At 41.9% G+C, this 19,895-nt stretch overlaps 1 protein-coding gene across 2 annotated transcripts in view; it reads left to right on the top strand.

Moving 5' to 3' along the window:
* Positions 1–15,835, top strand: part of LOC126481169 (uncharacterized) — a 66,385-nt gene extending 50,550 nt beyond the window's left edge. For both annotated transcript variants that reach the window (XR_007587527.1, XM_050104737.1), the window contains exon 2: positions 13,378–15,835. Coding sequence is in view for 1 of the 2 variants with exons in the window: in XM_050104737.1 (XP_049960694.1) it covers positions 13,378–13,737 (360 nt within the window). In the remaining variant the exon portion in view is untranslated. The remainder of the gene's footprint in view (positions 1–13,377) is intronic.
* The last annotated feature ends 4,060 nt before the right edge of the window (positions 15,836–19,895 follow it).

Genomic DNA, 19,895 nt, shown 5'->3' with positions numbered 1-19,895 from the left:
CATGCACAGTAACTTATGATCACTCAGCAGTGCGTACATCTCAATGAGAGACTGTGGCACATTATTTAGTGTACAATGGTGTGCCACGCTGTACTATTAGTAAGAATGCCACATTGGGCGACTTGCGCGCCGGTGATGACGATGAAATGACGATGAGGACAACACAACACACAGTCCATGAGCGGAGAAAATCTCCAACCCGGCCGGGAACCGAACCCGGGCCCGCTTGCGTCGGAGGCAAGCACGTTTCCACCGAGCTAAGCAGGCGGGCTTAGTATTGCAACCTATGTAAATTAATCGTGTATTTTTATGTGTAATACCTGTCTGATTAGTATTAATAACAAACTCCTTGTCGTATTTTAGTACGAAAACTCCCCTATGTATTCGGATATTTGCTGCTGCATCATGTAGTTGCTGCAGTGAAGCGCTTTCCCTCGTGGATACAAGTCTGGTGATTTTTCTCTGACGAATCCGGTGTCTTCGTTTGAGGGGTACGGCCCACGTGTCAGAACCTTTAAAATTTAAATCAGGATATCGGCTAGCAGCAGCGAGAGCCCACTGATGCGGGTTTCTCGTCGTCACTTTCTGATTACATTCTCGGGTTTCTATGAAAAAATCATAGGGTCCACGAATCAACTTTTTAAGCTGTTCGTGCCTTTTTCCACCTTGTTTTATATGTTATTCCAATCTTTTCAAACTTTTCATGCTTTTGAGGGTGAAGTTCCCTTTGTACGAAGAATGGCCAAATTCTCTCCTGGATGCTCTCTCGCTACACTGACGACCACTAATTTTGTAATATTGCGGAAAAATGTTCGCCGTCCATTTGCGACTGCTTCTCTACGGCATTGTAATTCTCTGATGAAGATGAAGAGACTTCTTCAGTCTCTTCAAACACCCTTTTCATCGACGTATTGGTGAGCAATTAGTCCGTCTTGTACCACGACTTTTTTCTCCGGTATAATTTCGAATACTCTGTGAAATAGTTCTTTTCCCATTTCCATATTAATGCAGAAGGTTTCGAAACGATGAGATTGTTTTGGAGCAGGAGCTGTTCACTGTACACAGGTGCCCTTTTTAAACATTCTGTTGAAACTTCGCTGTAAAGCGATTCGACCTCACAATCAGGTTCACCTACTCTTGTTGTCGATATAGTGGGCACATCACTACATTTCCGTAAAATCAGACATCTTGGAACGTTGACAGATAACTGACTCTGGGCTAACATTCGAATGAAGTATTCTTCGTGTTTGTAAACGCTGTTTTCTTTCTCCCTCCACCAACCAAAAGTTGTTTGTGTACATGCAGCTGTTTCTGGTGGATCAAAACTAACTGCAGGGTTAACGGGAAAATGGGTTCATGCGTTGAGTTGTACCATACCTATACCCATAAAGGAAAATGGGCTCATGGTGTATTGAGACCTACGTGCAGGAATACAGTTATAATGATAAACTACTTCCAAGATGTTATAGAAAAATAATTTTAGGGTGAAGATTATATTAACAATAAATGAGTCCTTAGCTACTGATAATTTGTACAATCATAATGAACCTATTATTAGAATTACGTATGAAAAAAAAAACATTATAAAGAGAAAAAAAACAGAAGTGGGATTCGATCCAGAGTCCTCTAGCTTACGAAATACAGTGTTACTCTGTGGGCTACGGACTCCATGTCTGCTAGCGACCGGACACGAATTCAACATAAATAAAAGCGAAGGAACAACACTCAGTCGTTTTAGCGAAATGTAGTTCGAAAGTTTCACGCTTGCATGTCTGCTAGCGACCGCATGCGTAAAACTTTCAAACTACATTTCTCTAAAACGTCTGTGAGTTGCGCCTTCGTTTTTACATGTGTTGGAGTCCCAGCTATGACCCACACACCCAAGAAAAATGAATCAAATCGGTGAGGGCAAGTACGTACCGTTCCCTTGTCAGCGTTGCCACTCGTCGAGCACTCTGTAATCTCCGATTTTAGCAAATCGTGGAGGTGATAACGGTTCCAAGCATTACCCAGCTGGTAGCTGCTGTCATGGTTCATCAGATTTTCCGTATGCTTATCTCCGTTGTTTCTTTAACAATGCAGTCCCAAAAAGATGTTGCTATGGCCAGAATTACTGTTTTATCATAGTCAGAGGAATGGTGTTGGAGACGAGGTAAGGCAACAACAGATTTGCTTGGTTGCAAATGGCGAATGCAATTCTGATGCTCAGTGCAGCGTTCTTCTTCGGCGTGCTAGGTCACATCTCCATTTATTGCAACATCTGGTTCACTATGAAGTTAGAAAATGATGACTGTCTGCCTTAACTGGATGTTTTGATTAGACATAAGAACGATGCCTCTCTGGGGCATTCAGTTTATTGTAAGTCTACATATGGACTTGTACTTACAATCGTCGAGTTGTCATCACCCGTCCAAACTGTCAGTGCGCTTAAAAAACTTCTATATGGAAGGAGCACACATAGAGGCAGAGAGCTTCCCTGAAGAGATCTCCTGCCTGAAGACAGTTTCTTTGGATAATGTATACTCTATTCGGTAACCTAAAGAGGGCATTATTAAAACCAGGAACCAGGAATTGACTAAAGAGGAGGGCACGCCAGCAAATTTCTTAGTTTTTCTTTACTTCATTGGCAAGGTACTTTGTAAATTCCAGCCGTCCAGAATAACAATCTGCCCTTCACTAATCCTAGCAGGTCGGTAATCTTAATTAGTGGGTGAAAAATACTATCACCCGAAAATCACGAAGGTTGTTGCTATTTCACTATAGGTAATGCTTGACATCTAACATGTAGGTCCTAGCAAGTTCTAATGGCAACACTTTTGTTACATTTGTGCAAGGTTGTTGCGTTATTGATCTTTATGCATTTCATACTGGATAGTAGCCAAGCACATTACGATATAACCATCATGTGTTAGCGTTTATCAGTTATAGCCAGAAGTAATACTACCTCTGAGCAAAACGCACAAGCTTTTATGCACATCGTCTTTCGAATGGAAAACCCATCCACAAAACATTGTGACTATTAGTACAGCGTGGCACACCATTGTACACTAAATAACGTGCCACAGTCTCTCATTGGGATGAACTGACTGTTACGTGAGCACAAGTTACAGCGCAAGACACCAACATCAAGATGAAATTGTTTACGAATTTCACTCTAAGATCGAACCATCAACAATTTTACACATGTATTTACATTTAACAATAATGGTGCATAACGGTTGTTGCTACGCATGACAAATCGAAATACACCAAAGGAGGAAAAGTTGGTTGCGGAGACAAACTTATCTATACCTAAACCCATTTGGAAAATTTGTCAGTAACATCTCGTTATAGTCGCCATACTTTTTATGATCTTTGTCGCATGTTTCTTGTCGCTGGTCTAAGTCGACGACTCGTATCGAATATTCCTTGGTATAGGATTACCATCATCAGATGAGTAAAATATCGAGACACGATGTGATATAGAATTAACACCTTAGAGATAATTTTTGTGCTTTCGTAGCCTTACATTTATGATACAAATGCTAGAGAAATTCCATTGTGTGCGAGATTTTTGCCAGATACTTTGCTGAATGTATACGCAATGTGAGAATTTTCCACTTACGGATGAGATTTATGTATGACATTTTGAGTTATTTCCTCCGAATCTTACATATACCCAAGCTATTAGGTTTAAAGTAAAATAATGAAATAAGACTTTTATTTGGCGGCCGAACTTCCCCGAATGGGGCTTCCCGGCCAGCGATGTCTTACGCTCATTTCATTTCATTTTTACAGTACTATTTTTATAGACCACAAAAAGCTAATTTGTTACTGTTTGTTCTAGGGTACCAATATCAGTCAGCTTATGACAGAACTCTAGTCGAACGCGGAACAAAGGTGGATCTTGTGCTGCGAAAGGATGTTTACAAGGTGACACATTCGTGCACTGCACAATATGCTGTCACCTTACCTGGAAAATTACTACCAACGGTCTTCGTTTGCTTGCAAGAGACCACAGGCTCATTTGGACAAATAATGTGAAAATCAGCTGACGATTACGTACACAAATACAAAAACGTTATGATAACGTCTTCAAAGTCCGGGAAACTCACAACAGCACTATGCTGGAAATTTAATTGAGAGTGAACAGGTTTTTTGCTAGTCAATGCATAGGAAGGGCAAACGAAACTGGTTTTGTACGACTAAAATTTTTCTGCATGGAGAGGGTGTGCCAAAGTGCAGTATCAAAATAATTCCTCCAAAATGTACACCGTTGATGCAGCCCTGCGTCTTTTATTTTTGCATGCAGGCGAAAACCCGTATAAAGCGACTGTAAAATTGCTCGTATATCGTCGAATACAATAGAGAGATAGCTTCGAGAGAAGACTGCACAAAAATCGTACGTCACCAGTTGTCTGCATCAGTATTCGGTGATATGATGAGATAGGCGTGGTACGCCGCGAAATTCTCTGATAACCGTGCTTTGCAGCAGAAAAATTGAAAAAAAAAAAACCTTGCCCATGATAAACTTCGGCGTTCATTACGTGTGCTGTGTGCCACAATAATTATTGTTTTACATATTTCTACGATAAGTATCATCCTTATTCGTGTAGTGTTCATACGTGTCACAAATGTAGGTGCAATAATGTCAATAAAAATGCTATAACGATCTGATTCCTATGTCCTTACAAAATTAATTTTTTTCCTGTTTTTCAGGATAAACTTTGTACAAATAATAACTGAATCATTAATATGATATTTTGGACAGTCATAATAAATGTGTTGTTAGAGTTACGTGGTAATAATAAAAAGCACCTGCAGCGACACTCCAACCAGATACCTAGCCCTTGTAAACTAAGCACTTGATCAGCTGGCTACGAACACCGTGCCTGTTAGCGACCACACGCAGGTCTAAAAGAATGAAACTCGAATTTCTCTAAAACGGCTGAGAGCTGCGCCTTCCTTCTTACATAAGTTGAAGTCGTAGCCGTGCTCCACACACCCTATCAACGGGAATCAAAACGGTGAGAGCAAGCACCTATGGTCCCCTTGTGAGTACTTCCGAGTTCCGCAGTTCCGCCAGCGGGGGCGCTGCCGCCGGGAAGTATTGCCCGTCTGGCAACACGATTTTGACGCATGCGCGGAATTGTCACAGCGCGCTGTAGATTGGTGAGCGGATGACGTCTTGCATCGTTCTCCTGGTTCACCTGAGAATGAGTGTCTGCCACGATAGCTGAGCTGTCAGCTTGACGGATTGCCGTCCTACGGGTCTGGGTTCAATTCCAGGTAGGTCGCCCAGCGTGGCGTCGAATCTAATAAGATCAGCACCAAGGCGGCTGGACCTGCCCCGCAAGGGGCCTCCCGGCCAATGACGCCAAACGCTCATTTCCATTTTCATTACCTGAGAATGAGTCACGGGTGCCCTGTCGAAATATCGTGGAACGTAGAAGACGAAGCTGCAAGCTTGAAATTTCTTCGAAGTATTCTGGTAAACTTCGGTTTACTGCATTTTATCCCTGACAGTATAATCCAGTCAACAACGTGACTATCCATTTTTATATCCAACAATGCTATAAACGTAGTTTTTACTCTCTTCCAGCTGTCTTCCAAGATAATTCGTCGAGTTTGTGTTGCCTCCCATGTTGCTGAATTTCTCCAAAACCGAAATTGATTTCCCCAGAGAGGCTAGAATTATATACAATAAAGAGTCAGCCTGAGTTATCTAAGGGCGCTTACGTTCACTTTATTACAGCATATTGGTTTGGAGCCAGGACACGGTATTTTTTGCGTAATTCTCTTCTAAATTGATTGCTCTCAACGTTAATCACCCATGTTTTGCAAATCTGACTGCCTTTTACCCTATACATAGCAGAATATGAAGAAATCCGGGCTATTTTCTATTGTTTTCGAATTCACTAATTCTTACTTTTTTTAATTTTTGGGACACAAACCTTAACTCTTCGTTGTCAAATGAAGATTTAGATATACAGGGTGATTATAACTAAAGTTAAACTTTCAAACTGCTGTAGAAATAACTCCAGTCAGAATGACGTCAAATTGCAAACGGAATATTATCGGGGGGGGGAGGGGGGGGGGGAGCGTCCGGCAGAAGAACAAAAAATAGTTCAAAAAGTAGCAATAGATGGCGCTGTAAGCAACATAATTTAATAGTCGTCGACTACAAATGACAAATGAATCATGCAACAATGCCTAAGGTGTACGTTTGACGATAAACAAACTGTACCAATCAGTGTGCATGGGTGTACGTAATCCCGTCCATCACGGCTAGGTTGTATCACGTCGGTTGGGATAAATGGGTTCCACAACTGATCGAAGTGTTTCTCGGGTGGCGTTCAGAATATTCTGCGCAATGTGTGCCTTCAATGCAGCTAAATTTGCAGTCGGAACACTGAACACAAAATCTTTCAGATAGTCCCACAGGCAGAAGTCACACGGATTAAGATCAGGTGATCGGGACGGCCAGGCTGTAGGGAAATGGCGCCAGATAATTCTAGAATTTCGGAAATGGCGCTTCAACAACTGCTTAACTGGATTTGAAATGTGCGGAGGTGCACCATCTTGCATAAAAATGATTCCATCCACACATCCACGCTGTTGGAGAGCTGGAATGACGTGGTTGCGTAAAATACACTCGTAGCGCTTACCAGTGGCGGTACAGGTAACAGGACCGGAAACACCTGTCACTTTGAAAAAATGTGGCCCTGTGAGAAATGATGCCGTAAACCCGAACCACACAGTGACCTTTTCAGGTTGAAGTGGCGCTGGTTGATTTGCGTGTGGATTTTCCGTTGCCCATACTCGATAAATCAGTGTATTAACATATGCTGTCAGATGCAAGTGGACTTCATCTTTCCACAAAATCTTCCACGGCCAGTCATTGTCAGTTTCCATGCGAGCAAGAAATTCTAAAGCAAAGGTCTCTCTTGCTGGTAGGTGAACGGGAAACAAGTCGGGCACATGGGTAATTTTGAACGGGTAGCAAAGAAGGATGCTTCGTACAATTTTACGCACCGTGCTCACGGGTATGTCCAATGTTCGGACAATTCTCCGTGCACTACACGCTTGCACACCACCACTCGTCTCCTCCTGCACTGCTGTGGTCACTGCTTCCGCTGATATCGAATCAATTCGTTTCCTCCCTCTACCAGATTGCACATTAAATGAACCCGTCTTTTCGAATTCCCGAGTCATTTTCTCCAGACCCACGGCAGGCATAGGACCAATGTCTTTTTTCAAACCATTCAGTGTCCGGAATGTCTGCAGGGTGACGTCATCATTCTTGTAATACAGATTTACAAGCAGAGGGCGATCCTGCATTGAGCCAGTCAGGGTGAACGTCGCAGACACGAAAGGAGGAAAAGCCATGTACACTGGGTGTTTATACCAACTTCAATGGGTCGTGTGCGTGACAGGTGTTTTCATTTACGTATTCTGACACATACAGTGCCATCTATTGATCAATTTTCCGACAATTTTTTTTCTTCTGCCATACGTTTTCCTTCTTCTCCCATAATATTCCGTTACAGTTCTGACCAGTGGTGATATTTACACAGCATTTTGAAAGTTTAATTATAATCACCCTGTATACTTTATGTCTCTGCTTAGGCTAGTAATTTAAGTGATCATGTGCCTCAACAGAAAATGGTGGAGTTTTCATCGCGATTGCTTTCCCACAATTGATTTAAACATCATACACAGGAGAAGGTAATGAATAAGAAAAATTATGTTGATAGCTAAATACGAGAGGCGTTCAGTAAGTAATGCTACACATGTTTTCTCGGCCAGTTACAGTTAAAAAAATACGGAGTTTACTGTGGGAAATCGTGGAATACTCTCACTTGAGCCCCTGTAGTTTCGTGAAGTTCTGATAGGTGGTAGCCTTCAAAGTGGTCTCTCTAACGGTTTACGTTGGAAAATAGGGTTTTTGCAGCCAAAGAAGTGGGGAATAATGTGGTTATTGGAATCCTAAATAAAACCAACCTTCTTGCAGGAAAAAATATGTGTTGCACTACATATTGAATACCCCTTGTGTTGACTGACTCTGCGGACACCTACTAGTAGGCATTAAGATGGGGAGAGCCAACCCTTCACCTTTTTGATCACTTGAATTCTGCTGGGGACAGCTTCCGTGAGTTTTCTGAAGGGCTATATAGGAGTGGCAGCTCATTCTTCTTCAAGATCCGAAATCAGAGAATGTAGTGATGCTGAACACAGGGTCTCATCCCAGTCGTGTTCCACTGAACTGAAGCTGGGACTCTGGTCAGACCAGTCCATTTCAAGAATGTTGTTATCCACAAACCATTGCCTCACACACCATGCTTTAGGGCAGGGGGACGTCGTCATGTTGATACGAGCAATCATCGTCTTCGAACTGTTTCTCTGCAGTAGGTAGTACACAATGCTGTTAATTGCGTTTATACCCTTCCACATTTAGTGTTTCCTTAAGCCCAATAACAGAGAACACTGTTACCATAACACCACGTCCTCTGTACTTCAAAACTGTCGCTAGCGCATGATGACAGGTAAAGTTTCTAGCCACTCCCCAAAGTCTAACCCTTCTGTTGCGCCGCGCGGGATAGCCGCACGGTCTAGGGTGCCTTGCCACTGTTCCCGCGGCTCTCCCCATCGAAGGTTCGAGTCCCTCTGGCATGGGTGTGTGTGTGTTGTCCTTAGCGTAAGTTAGTTGAAGTTTAAGTAGTGTGTAAGCCTAAGGTGACCTCAGCAAGTTGGCCCAATAGGAACTTACCACAAATTTCCAAATTCCTTCTGTTGGTTTCACACTGACTACAACGTAATTCATCATTCCAAATTACATGTTTCCAGGCTTCCGCTTCCCAACAGCATCGATCTTTACTTCACCTCAAGCGCTGCTGAGCACTGACTGTAGAAATGTGTGGCTTATGAGGAGCTGCTCGAACATTGTACCCCATTCTTCAGTTGAAACTTCCGGGCTGAGAGGCCGTGGTCGATGTATAAAATTTCCACCTGCCGTTTCGCTTCCATCTGCGGGAGACCTCTTCTGAGGCCGTCCAGCTACTGCCACTGAGGCTCCAGGTACTCTCGCATTTATAGAGTGCATAGAGGGCACCACCATTCGTCACGTGATGCCGACGGTATGCCTATCTTTGGAAGGTGTCATCATTCTCGATTAAGAGTAATCGATTGTCATTCTGCTGGCGCAACGTCGACATTCAGCAGAATGACAATCGATTACTCTTAATCGAGAATGATGACGCCTTCCAAAGATAGGCATACCGTCGGCATCACGTGACGAATAGTGGTGCCCTCTATGCGCTCTATAAATGCGAGACTACCTGGAGCCTCAGTGGCAGTAGCCGGAAGACCTCAGAAGATGTCTCCCGCAGATGGAGGCGAAACGTCAGGTGGGAATTTTATACATCGACCACGGCCTCTCAGCCATGAAGTTTCAATGAAAGGCAACACCGGCCGTGAAAGCCTACATTTTACGATTGTACCCCACTGCTTTTAATTCCTTACACGGTCGTTATGCTAGCTGGACTACTGGTAATACAGCGGAATTCGTCAGTGATTCCTCCCGCTAATTTCTTGCGATTTTTGACAACCTGTTTCTGCAGTGTTCCAATGTCTCTTTCCGACGGTACGTGAGGTCTGCCAAAAATAGTTCCGGTTCCTACGATACTTACGTTGCCGTTAGGGCTATTTTAAGGATACCATTACTGATATATTTAAGCATGCTAAGAAAAATAGTTTCACACATGCTAATTAAATTGTAGATTGTCAGTGTACTGCCAAATGTGTTGTGAATAGTTTGTACTAAAGCAGTGATAAATAAAAACGTAGTGCCTGATGCATCAGTTTTACTGCATGACCAGGGGAAGTGCAGTAAGCGATAAACGTTTCTTCCTTTCATCATTTTGCGGAGGATTTCAGTGAGAAAATGTTTCGTAAAGGTTTAAACAAATCTGCAGTTTGTTTGGTTCAAATGATTCAAACTGCTCTGAGCGGTATGTGACTTAACATCTGAGGTCATCAGTCCCCTAGAACATAGAACTACTTAGACCTAACTAGCCTAAATACATCACACACATCCATGCCCGAGGCAGAATTCGAACCTGCGACCGTAGCGGTCGCGCGTTTCCAGACTGAAGCGTTTAGAACCGCTCTGCCACAGCGACCGGCTGTTTGTTTGGTTCGCTACCTGCTCTTATTCTGATATACTCGAAGAAAAATTTCTTGGTAGCTGGGCGCAATTAGTTACGCTGCCTCAAATCATATACTTTGTTTCTGGCTGAAATATTTGTCTTAGTGGGTTAAACTTTTAGCGTGAGAGTGTACCTCTTAATGGCTAGATTATGAAAGCATTTTAAATTTTTAAATTTTTAAATTAAGTCCGTAACAATATGAAAAGTTGAAAATCAATTTTTTGTTGCCCCTAGAAGCCGTTAGAGAGGTAACCATTTATTAGGACTGGGCGTTATGCACCAGATAAGCCACTTTGATTTTGCAACCTAGTTTTTCTACGTAGCGGTTAGCAGGTGTTCTACCTCTCTTGACACCATTAACACACAATTTGATGGTAAGATTAGTTTCAGTACATCAGATGTCTTGGGTATACTTAGCTTCGAGTAACAAATCTTGGGCGAAAGGCGAACAGTTATTTTGTTCGGGCACAATTAATCAACGTACCGTATTTCCCTTCGCCGCTTCACAAAACATTTCCCGTGTATTAACGGAAATATCACGTTCAGTTTTACAAGCACCAAATATCACATTAATTATGGATTCAAAAATGTACTTGATATGGAGATAGCGCGAAGATTGCGTTATTCAATGCAAAACAAATGAGGTTTAAGGTTTTCATAACTAGCTACAACAAGTCGACTGGTTGCAATTATTTTTGAAAATCTTTATTCATCGTAGTCGCATGTTCCACATCAATAACGGACAAATGCTTTAAATGCGTTAAACATCTGGAGTGCACGCAGCCCGTAACACAAAGATCCGAAGCGTACAACGTATCAGGTCGGAACTAAAACTTGTTAACTGACACTAACATAGTAGACACCCGTTCGTTGTTCGTTAGGAACAGGAAGAAAATAAGGCAGTCACAAGAACAATAATAAAGATAATAATCTAGAAGGAGTATGTGAACTGAACTATCGAATCTTAATCCACGTGATCTTTTCCCACACGTACATCATACCTATCAGACGTATAACGAGAGAGAAAAATTTCGAAACAGACTGTTGTGTAATTTTGTTTGCGTCTCTACCGGAGAACGTCAAGTTATTAGTGACATGATATACCATTAACATCTTCGCCCAGTATACATCATATTTATTAGCTGTGTTGTAATGAACGATAAGAGACTTTCATTTGTAATCCTACAGAATTACACTTTGTATCACGTTTATGTATAAAACTATATGGAAAAACCTTCCTCGTATACCATTTCTTCTGCGTACATTACCTTTTCTGCCAGCTCCACTAGTCATACAAGACACGTCCTTTCTACATCGACGACAATGGAAAGTGTTGTATCGTGAAGCACCGGTCCGATATTTGTCAAACTTTGTGTAGCCGTTAATAACATAAGGGATATTAAATAATTAAACTGTAATTACAATCTGAACTGATCTCCTTCATAAACATCACTATAGCTTTTATTCGTTGTGCCACTGATGCATACAGTCTCCTAATCTCATCTTCGGAAATTTCTTACCGCGCAAGGAAAACGTGCTATCAGAACACGAAGGATGCTCGACGGAAACCGGTATGAAAATAAACGTTTCGCGATCGCGTTCCAGACAAGCCCTCTAGGTGGAAAAGGGATTACCAGGGAAGTCAGGCGAGGATCCGTACGTTCCTTCGATTTTGGTTCAATCAGCAGAGTCGGGTTTTGCAGTATCTTACGGCAATATGCTATTTGGCACTCTGGTAGTGAAAGTTGTGACAACGAGGTTTACAGTTCTCGGGACATGCTGGCAAGCTTTCAGTCTCAATTCAGTAATTACCAAATCAGTACTGTTGTATCAGATACCTCTCAGCATCGTGACTGCCAGAGATTTAGAGGTAGCGGTCTCGAGAATCATTGTTCTCTGAGGCACTATGTCGTCAGAGACCACGTTGGAGTTAAGGCGACGACCACAAACGAAAGAGAATCTGACATTACGCCATTAAAGTCTCGGTTGCCTGTGGGATGATGTTGGCGGCAAATGATGTATCGCAGCTCGTGATCTTAACACAGCATCCATTGATTTGATGGCAGTGGTTCGTAATGACACCCTCCCCGTTGTAACCTCTGCTGTTGTCATCTATATACTGATCAGAGACAATCGGGCAATCCTATCGTCACGTAGATTTCCGGGATGGATCCATGCCTACACTATTATCCTGAATATCTTTTTTTACCACTTGCTCTTGAGCCAGGTGACTACAGCCAACTCTGTTCGGTCTGTCGGCATTATGCTTGTATGTCACTCATGTCAACGTTTCGATCTTGGACCACTGTTCGTCTGAACAGCACACAGTCGTGTCGAATAACAAAACTGCATACATAGATAAGCTGATTTGGTAACTCATCAGTCAGACTCACTGTAACATTATTAGTAGTGGAAGATATGCTATTCATACACGCTAATGTAAAGAAATTTCTGCAGAACCCAACAACGCAGAAAATATGGTAATAACACCAAGTGACATAAACTTGTTTTAGGTCCAGTTTCCTTAGAATAATTATTACTTAGACCACGTTTGCATTTTACAGAACTGAATAAAAGAACCCACTGCTGCTAACATAAAGGTGTTGAAACATGTCTTGGTTTTTATGAACAAGTTTTTACATAACAGGAGGACCTGAATCCCAGTAACTTGGTCTGCAAACACGGCTATGGCTTGTTGTTCAAAACCAAACGATGATTAAAGTTTCTCACTGTTTTACTGTTACCTTTTCCTTTCCATCTGAGGATGACGCGGTACGAAGTCAAGACTGGCTATAACAGCATTTGTGAGAAATGACGCTCCAAAATACAAATAAAAATAAATTAATGTTCTTAAAGCCAAACTACTTTTAATCTTCCAGCAATCATGTCACTTTTATTTTTAAAAGTAGTCTACATAGAATCTTCTTTAGCTTTATAATCGGCCATCTTCACGTTGAGTCACGCTACTAAACCACCGGTAATGCAGGAGAGGAGAAAGAAAAACAATAGTAAGAAAGGTCAACTTGTGGAATGGAGTTTGTTTCATTTTTTTTTTTTTTCTTCCGTTCAATTTCGTGAGTTTCCTTATTCGTTGGAGAAGAAATGCATTTCTTTCCTTGTTGCATTTGGTTACGATGATATTCGTTTGGCTAAAGGTACTGAATCTAATACCAACTTTTCTGTTTGCCAGATGCTCGCTGCATTCCTCAGCAACACTGCTGCCGCTCCGGCCCAGAATACACCGGCAACAACGAACTCAGCACTTGGAATCGATGTCTCCCCGAGTGCAGAACTGACACAGACCAGCGGACATGCACAGCACGCTGTAAACGGAGAGGAAGACGACGCATATTATTACACCTACGACGGCGATGACACGGACGCAGCGGCACCGGCCGGCGTGGAAGACGAGTACGCGGCCGGCGGCGACGACATGGATGCGGCGGCGTCCATGGCGTTCCGGCCGCTGTTTCGCTACCGGGCGCAGCAGAGGAACCGCCGGCGGATGCGCGCCGAGCGCCGCTACCGCAGCAGCAGAAACCACTGGTGATGTGCCGCGTTACGGCCGAGCCGACAGCAGCGGCTATTGGGGAGCCGTGCCGTCAGCGTATCACGTCCAGGAACCAGCGCACACGAGGTCGCTGTATTGTACCTGCACCACTCCACATTTGTCAATATCTCTTCATCGAGTTCCTTTCTTGCCAATAAAGGGCTTTCACATAGTTACAGGTTTAAATTACCTCCGGGGAATTCAGGAGATGACTGCCTGAGAACTACACAACACAGCGAAACATACACGTTTCAGTGGATACAGCATCTCTCCAAGTTTTGATTCGTGATACGACCTGCACAGTAGTCGCAAAGCGCAACACTTGGAGACAGACGTGTCAGAATATGAAGGCCAGTGGTCTTCAAACTTTTGTTCTCAAGAGTCAATGCTGATATCGTGCGGCGTCCCCTCAGGTCGTATATGTAACGAGCTTATTATTAACTGGTAACATAGATAAATTACTGTGTTGAGACTCTCCGATGGACAAGTTAAGGAAGGACGCGATGAGATGGGCGCCCACCCCCAAAGTACTGATCGTTAAAAGTCGCCACCATTCGGAACACTTCGTGTCGCCTGTGCTCTGTTCCAGATTGCTGCCACCCTAGCGACTCGAAAGTTGAGACACTATAATTACCGCACAAAGTATTGCTGTTTTGTCTGTGTGTGTGGATGATTAACTGATTAATAACAGTAATTGTATTTGTACTTAAATGAATTATGCAATATGAGACACGATCAATCATGTTTGCTACATGTTTTGAATGTCATTTTTCTGTTACCCATTGTATTGCATGACAAAATCCTTAATTTAATTCCATATTCCTTGCTGCAAACGTGTAACGCGTTTGTTGAGGATAGTCTGTAACGTACAGTCATGACATGTTACTTTCGTTTGAGTCGTTAGTAATGGAACAGAAACAAAACATTAACTCGCTCGCATCATGCAACTCTGGAGGAACGAAACTACTTACCCCTCAGCCCCTGTGGTAAGAGGTCAACTTAGCCGAATTCATCAGCGTCAATTTAAATGAAACATCTCTTAAAACATTATTGTCTCTGTAAGTAGATTTATGTGTTACTCATGAGGGAAACTATACTCTTCAGAAGCTCTTAACGTTAATTGACGTTTTTGGATTCAGGTGTTAGTTGCTATATGCATACGAGTATTTCATAAAATACGGCTGAGAGTCGCGGGCCGCACGAATACTTGATTGGGGCCGCAGTTTGACGACCACTGATGTAGAAAAATCTGCCGCTTCGCAACGTCCCAGGTAGGCAAACCAATGAATAGATTTCCAAAGCGGGCGCTGGCGTTGTGCCTCCCCAGGCAGCAGCGATTGACAGTTCAGTGAATTGCACGTACGTGCTCTTCCGTCTGTTTTGACGTTTTCTGCGTCACAAACAGTGCTCATACTGAACATCTGCAGCCGGCCGGAGTGGCCGATCGGTTCTAGGCGCTACAGTCTGGATCCGCGCGACCGCTACGGTCGCAGGTTCGAATTCTGCCTCGGGCATGGATGTGTGTGATGTCTTTAGGTTAGTTAGGTTTAAGTAGTTCTAAGTTATAGGGGACTGATGACCTCTGAAGTTAAGTCCCGTAGTGCTCAGAGCCATTTGAACATCTGCAATGTGATTTAAAAGCTTGGAGAGATCCTCCATCCACTGATACGTCTGTTTTGTGTATGTATTGTAGTATTCGTCCAGTCGTCCTGTGAAACCCGGTAGGCGTCATGAATATCCCTGCATTTACAGATGCATGGTTCCTTTGTCTCAAGTGAAATGGTGATACAACGAGACGCACGCTGTAAATACTTTGAATTCCACCCACACTGTATTTTTTACTGCTGCGTTATGAATAATGCTACATGATAACCACCAAACAACACTAGAAGAGTTCTTCTATGTATCCCCTAAGACTGGTGAACTTCGTACTTGAAGGCAAGTCTATGAAATTGAAGACGAAAGGGCAAATTGGCCAATAGTACCACCACCGCATTGCGACTTAATAACAACTGCCATTAGTAATTTAGCACGTGCTTCGGCAAAACTTTTGTATTGATTTATTTTATAATGAACCTACTTTTATATTGTGCGATATCCTCACCGCTGAAGTAGTTTCTGTAATTGGAAGAACTGAAAGCAACTTTGAGTGTAACTGATTTAAATAAAGTGTTGGTTGTATTCGACACCACTGCATTGTAACTTAGTAATAATAATTTATATGCTTCGACAGACCATTTGTAACGATTTTGTTGAATAAACCTGTTGCTATACTATACGATTCACTCACTTGTTATAGTGAGCAGTGATTTGCCTGTAAAACCTCTGCTTCAATAACTGTTCCACCAATATGAGGAATTGAAAGCAACCTTGAGCGTTGCTAATTTCAGAAAGTTGTTAGTTGTACACGACAATCAAAATGCATTTGAAATAACACTAATAGCATCAAAAACTCATATACTAAAACTGAAGAGCGGAAAGCTAGCATTGATACTGACGCTGATACAGACACACACACACACACACGCACACACACACACACACACACACATGAACAGACGTCAAATATTACGCGTCAGTATGTAAAGGCGGCACTACAAAGCCAGATTATAATGAAATTGCAAATTAAAGTAAAATTATGGGCCATTTATAGACGTAATTTTTGTATAAGCGGAGACAATCGGAACATCATGAACAATTTGAAGAACAGGTTCGTAAAGAACAAAGATAAGTGATGGCTTAATACCTAACTTTGTTGGAGTTTGTGTATACATAAACATTTAATGTTGCTCATTGAGTGGTTTGCTTTTTCAGTTTACTTGTTAGCTGTCTAGCTAATGCGTTGAAATGCTTTAATTGACATATAAGCACGACCATTCCTACACTCACTATAAATCAGAGGCATGTGACTTAAATTAATATGAGAATACTGACTTACGGAGCTGAAAATTTTGTAGGTTGTCGGTTGGCTATGCTCGTAGCAGTAATTTTTTCTCTACTTCTTATTCGTCTTCGGAAAGAATCAGTATCTGAATTAGTATCTTAGCAGAACAAAAATGATGAAGACTTTTGTCATGTTCCCTGGATGAAAAATCATGTGAGGATCAATTTATTTTAGAGCACCGTGGGAAAAGAGTACCACTATTGGTAGAGACCGATAGTATCCAAAATCAGTTTGATTGCATCATCAGTGATGTCAGTCGTGATTAGATGTAGTGCGCTTCAGTTGTCAAGGAGAATATATCCGAACTGACTTCTATAATTTTAGTCTGGTCTAACCAGTTTTCGAGAGAACTGAATAGACGCATCACTTATGCGAAACTGACGTGAAAATGAAAAATGTGACTTTGAGATCAAGTAACATTGTCTAGTGATAAAGAGGCTGCACGTGTATTCGTAAGAAAATTTCTAATGCGCGTTGAGCCGTCCTAATTTATGCTTCCAACTGTTCTCTAAAATTTGATTTGTTGTTGAAAACATTCTTAGATATTCTTTTCCTTCCCAAAAAATACTTCACCTAAATTAATACTTTATCGCGTCTACGACCCTGGTGGGACGTTAAACACCAGCCTATCTTTGCTTACAGAGTGGTCCAAGTATTTTAACCGACATTCTACATGAAGACGGGTCCACTGTATATCAGACATTATTTCTACTTATGCTCAGTTCTTCACAATCTAACTCGCTCAGTGGTTCATTTAAAACCTGGGGATTATCACTAGTGACCTTTCACCGTGCTGAAACGAGCTACGCTGTCAGACACATCCGTCTGTACAGGAAAAATGGACGTCAAAAACTATATCGCTCCTCACGAAGACTCTGTCCTGGACCACCTGAAGTATTTTATTTGCCCATTCATCGTGGTTATATTTCAACGATGTCACAGTACGTTATTAGTGCGGTGGTTAATGGAGCACACAAGAGTACAAACTAACTGTGGGGAACGATACAGTGTTTTGGGCTTTAAGACACAGAGACATGAAGAGATGATTCTGCTGAACCTGCTTGGTGTCGATTAACCACTGGACCAACTCCACAAGCACATCTGAGGGTACTAGGCAGTTTTTTTTGCAGAGATAGCTTATTATGCCGCAATCGAAGAGGACTCTTTAAATGTTGCCTGAGTAAAACCGTATCTTAACGGTCACAATCAAACTGAAAAGAACATTCCGTAACCAAACAGTAAACACTTAGTAGGTGACAAAAATTTCTGTTTTTGAGGATAACAGTCATTTTCACGATGTTTTCAAGGTTCACTTGTTTGAAATTGCAGATTCAGAACCTTAATTAGTGATAGTAAATATTGTTGAAATGAACTTGTTTAATGCCTGTAAAACAGCGGGTTCAGATTTTTGATAATTACTTGACCCAGCACTCATCCGTTTTAGTATTTTTATTTTTATGTTAAATACATCAAAATGTTTAGAGATACTATGGGAAAGCAACTACAAAATTACGATTAATACTAATATTTTTGCACTAACTCAGAATGCTTTAAAACGAAATCTCGCTTTAAGGCGGAAGTAATGTTGGACAACATGACCATTATTTGTTTCTCTGTTATGAAAAACTGTGGCTACTTTCGAAAGAATATAATTTCTTTAATGACCATTGTTAACGCCTGCTAATATGGTTACTCACAAGTAGGCTGGACACATTTTACAGTTGATTTCCTTTTGTGTAAAAGATTGTTGCGGCATGAGCCGTTGTTATATTAAGAGACGTGGCAGTTTTGTACGTGATACTGGCCACAGATAACACTTTTCCTGAGTGCATATATGAATGAGGTTCTCTGGACTCCAAAGTTTATGTTGTCGTCAGGTAGTCAGTCAACGTGAGACGGAGAGACTTGGATGGCGAGCGTTGGTTGAAGCAGATGTGCGTATTGGTGACCTAATTTCAGAATGCTGTTGCCGCGTGCTTTGCAGAAAATGAGATGTCGCATTTAGCTAACATTTTCAGGTTTGGGTTGTAAATTTCGTAACCTCCATTGCTTGACTGTTACTGTATTTTTGCTTAAATTTGTCGTAAACGCACATATTCACGTACGTCCATATCATCTAACTTCTGCTAATGAATACAAACTACGAGTGCAGTTAATTTTCAGATTATTCGACATTGAGCCACCACATCCCATCCGCTATTTAAAAGTTTTAAAATATAGTATGGAATCGCATTACAGCCAACGTGATCCTACTGTAAACTGTGTTTTATGCTGGCGAGTAACACTCATGCATTGCACATGCTAGATCTATTCAAGTAATTTTATTTCGGCTCGCAGCAGTGGAATGCGATTGTACAGTGTAGCTCATCGATCCAAGTGATTATTAAGGGCAAAATAAAACATTATTTTGCGTAGTTAGGGAACAGTGGCTGTCTATTCAGATTGCATGCAGTGAAACAATAATCGGTTTGAAATATTTTCTGACATTATTCAGTTCAGTGGTTGTGTAAGTGCTCTGCATTGGAGAGTCAAAATATTGAGGTTTCTTACAAAGTTTATACAGCAACATAACATTGAAATGTGGTAGGTCAGATGCTGTGTTCATCAGGCCTGCATATAATAAACGTAATATTGCGCGTATGTATTTTAAAACACTGAAGCTTCATATGTAGTTTAGTTAGTGGTTGCGTGAGCCACCAGTCAGCGTAAAGTTACATCAGATCGTCTTAGAGTCTAAGTGTTTCACTGAGACCAAGCCAGCTACGAAAGTTAGCACAGTATAAAAGTTAGACTGAGTATAAACCAGAAAAGGTACTCTAGGACATTTACTCTAGGACATTCTCACAGATAGGAAGGTTAAAGTAACGCACCAGAAATTGTGTTTAGCATAGATTCGGCAATTCAGTGGTAGTTTCTCGGAGATATGTGTCACGAGAAGTCTACACAGAGGTCACGCAATCCGCATAAATTACAGGCCGGTGGATTGTGGTCGCATAGCTGGTATCTGGTATCCTCCCAGATGTATTCCACCGGTTTGAGATCAGGAGAATTTCGTGGCCAAGACGTCAACGTGAGTTATCTGTCATGCTCCTAAAACGACTGTAGCACAGTTCTGGCCATGTGAAATGGGCAGTCAACCTGCTGGAAGATGCCATCGCTGTCGGGAAAGATATAAAGCGTAGAGGGATGCTAGTCCATAGCCGTCATAATGCCC

This window comes from Schistocerca serialis, chromosome 5 (genome assembly GCF_023864345.2).
Source record: "Schistocerca serialis cubense isolate TAMUIC-IGC-003099 chromosome 5, iqSchSeri2.2, whole genome shotgun sequence".
In the NCBI taxonomy this organism is placed as follows: Eukaryota; Metazoa; Arthropoda; class Insecta; order Orthoptera; family Acrididae; genus Schistocerca; species Schistocerca serialis.
The sequence above is the reverse complement of the archived record's forward strand: the minus strand, read 5'-3'. Positions and strand labels throughout refer to the sequence as shown.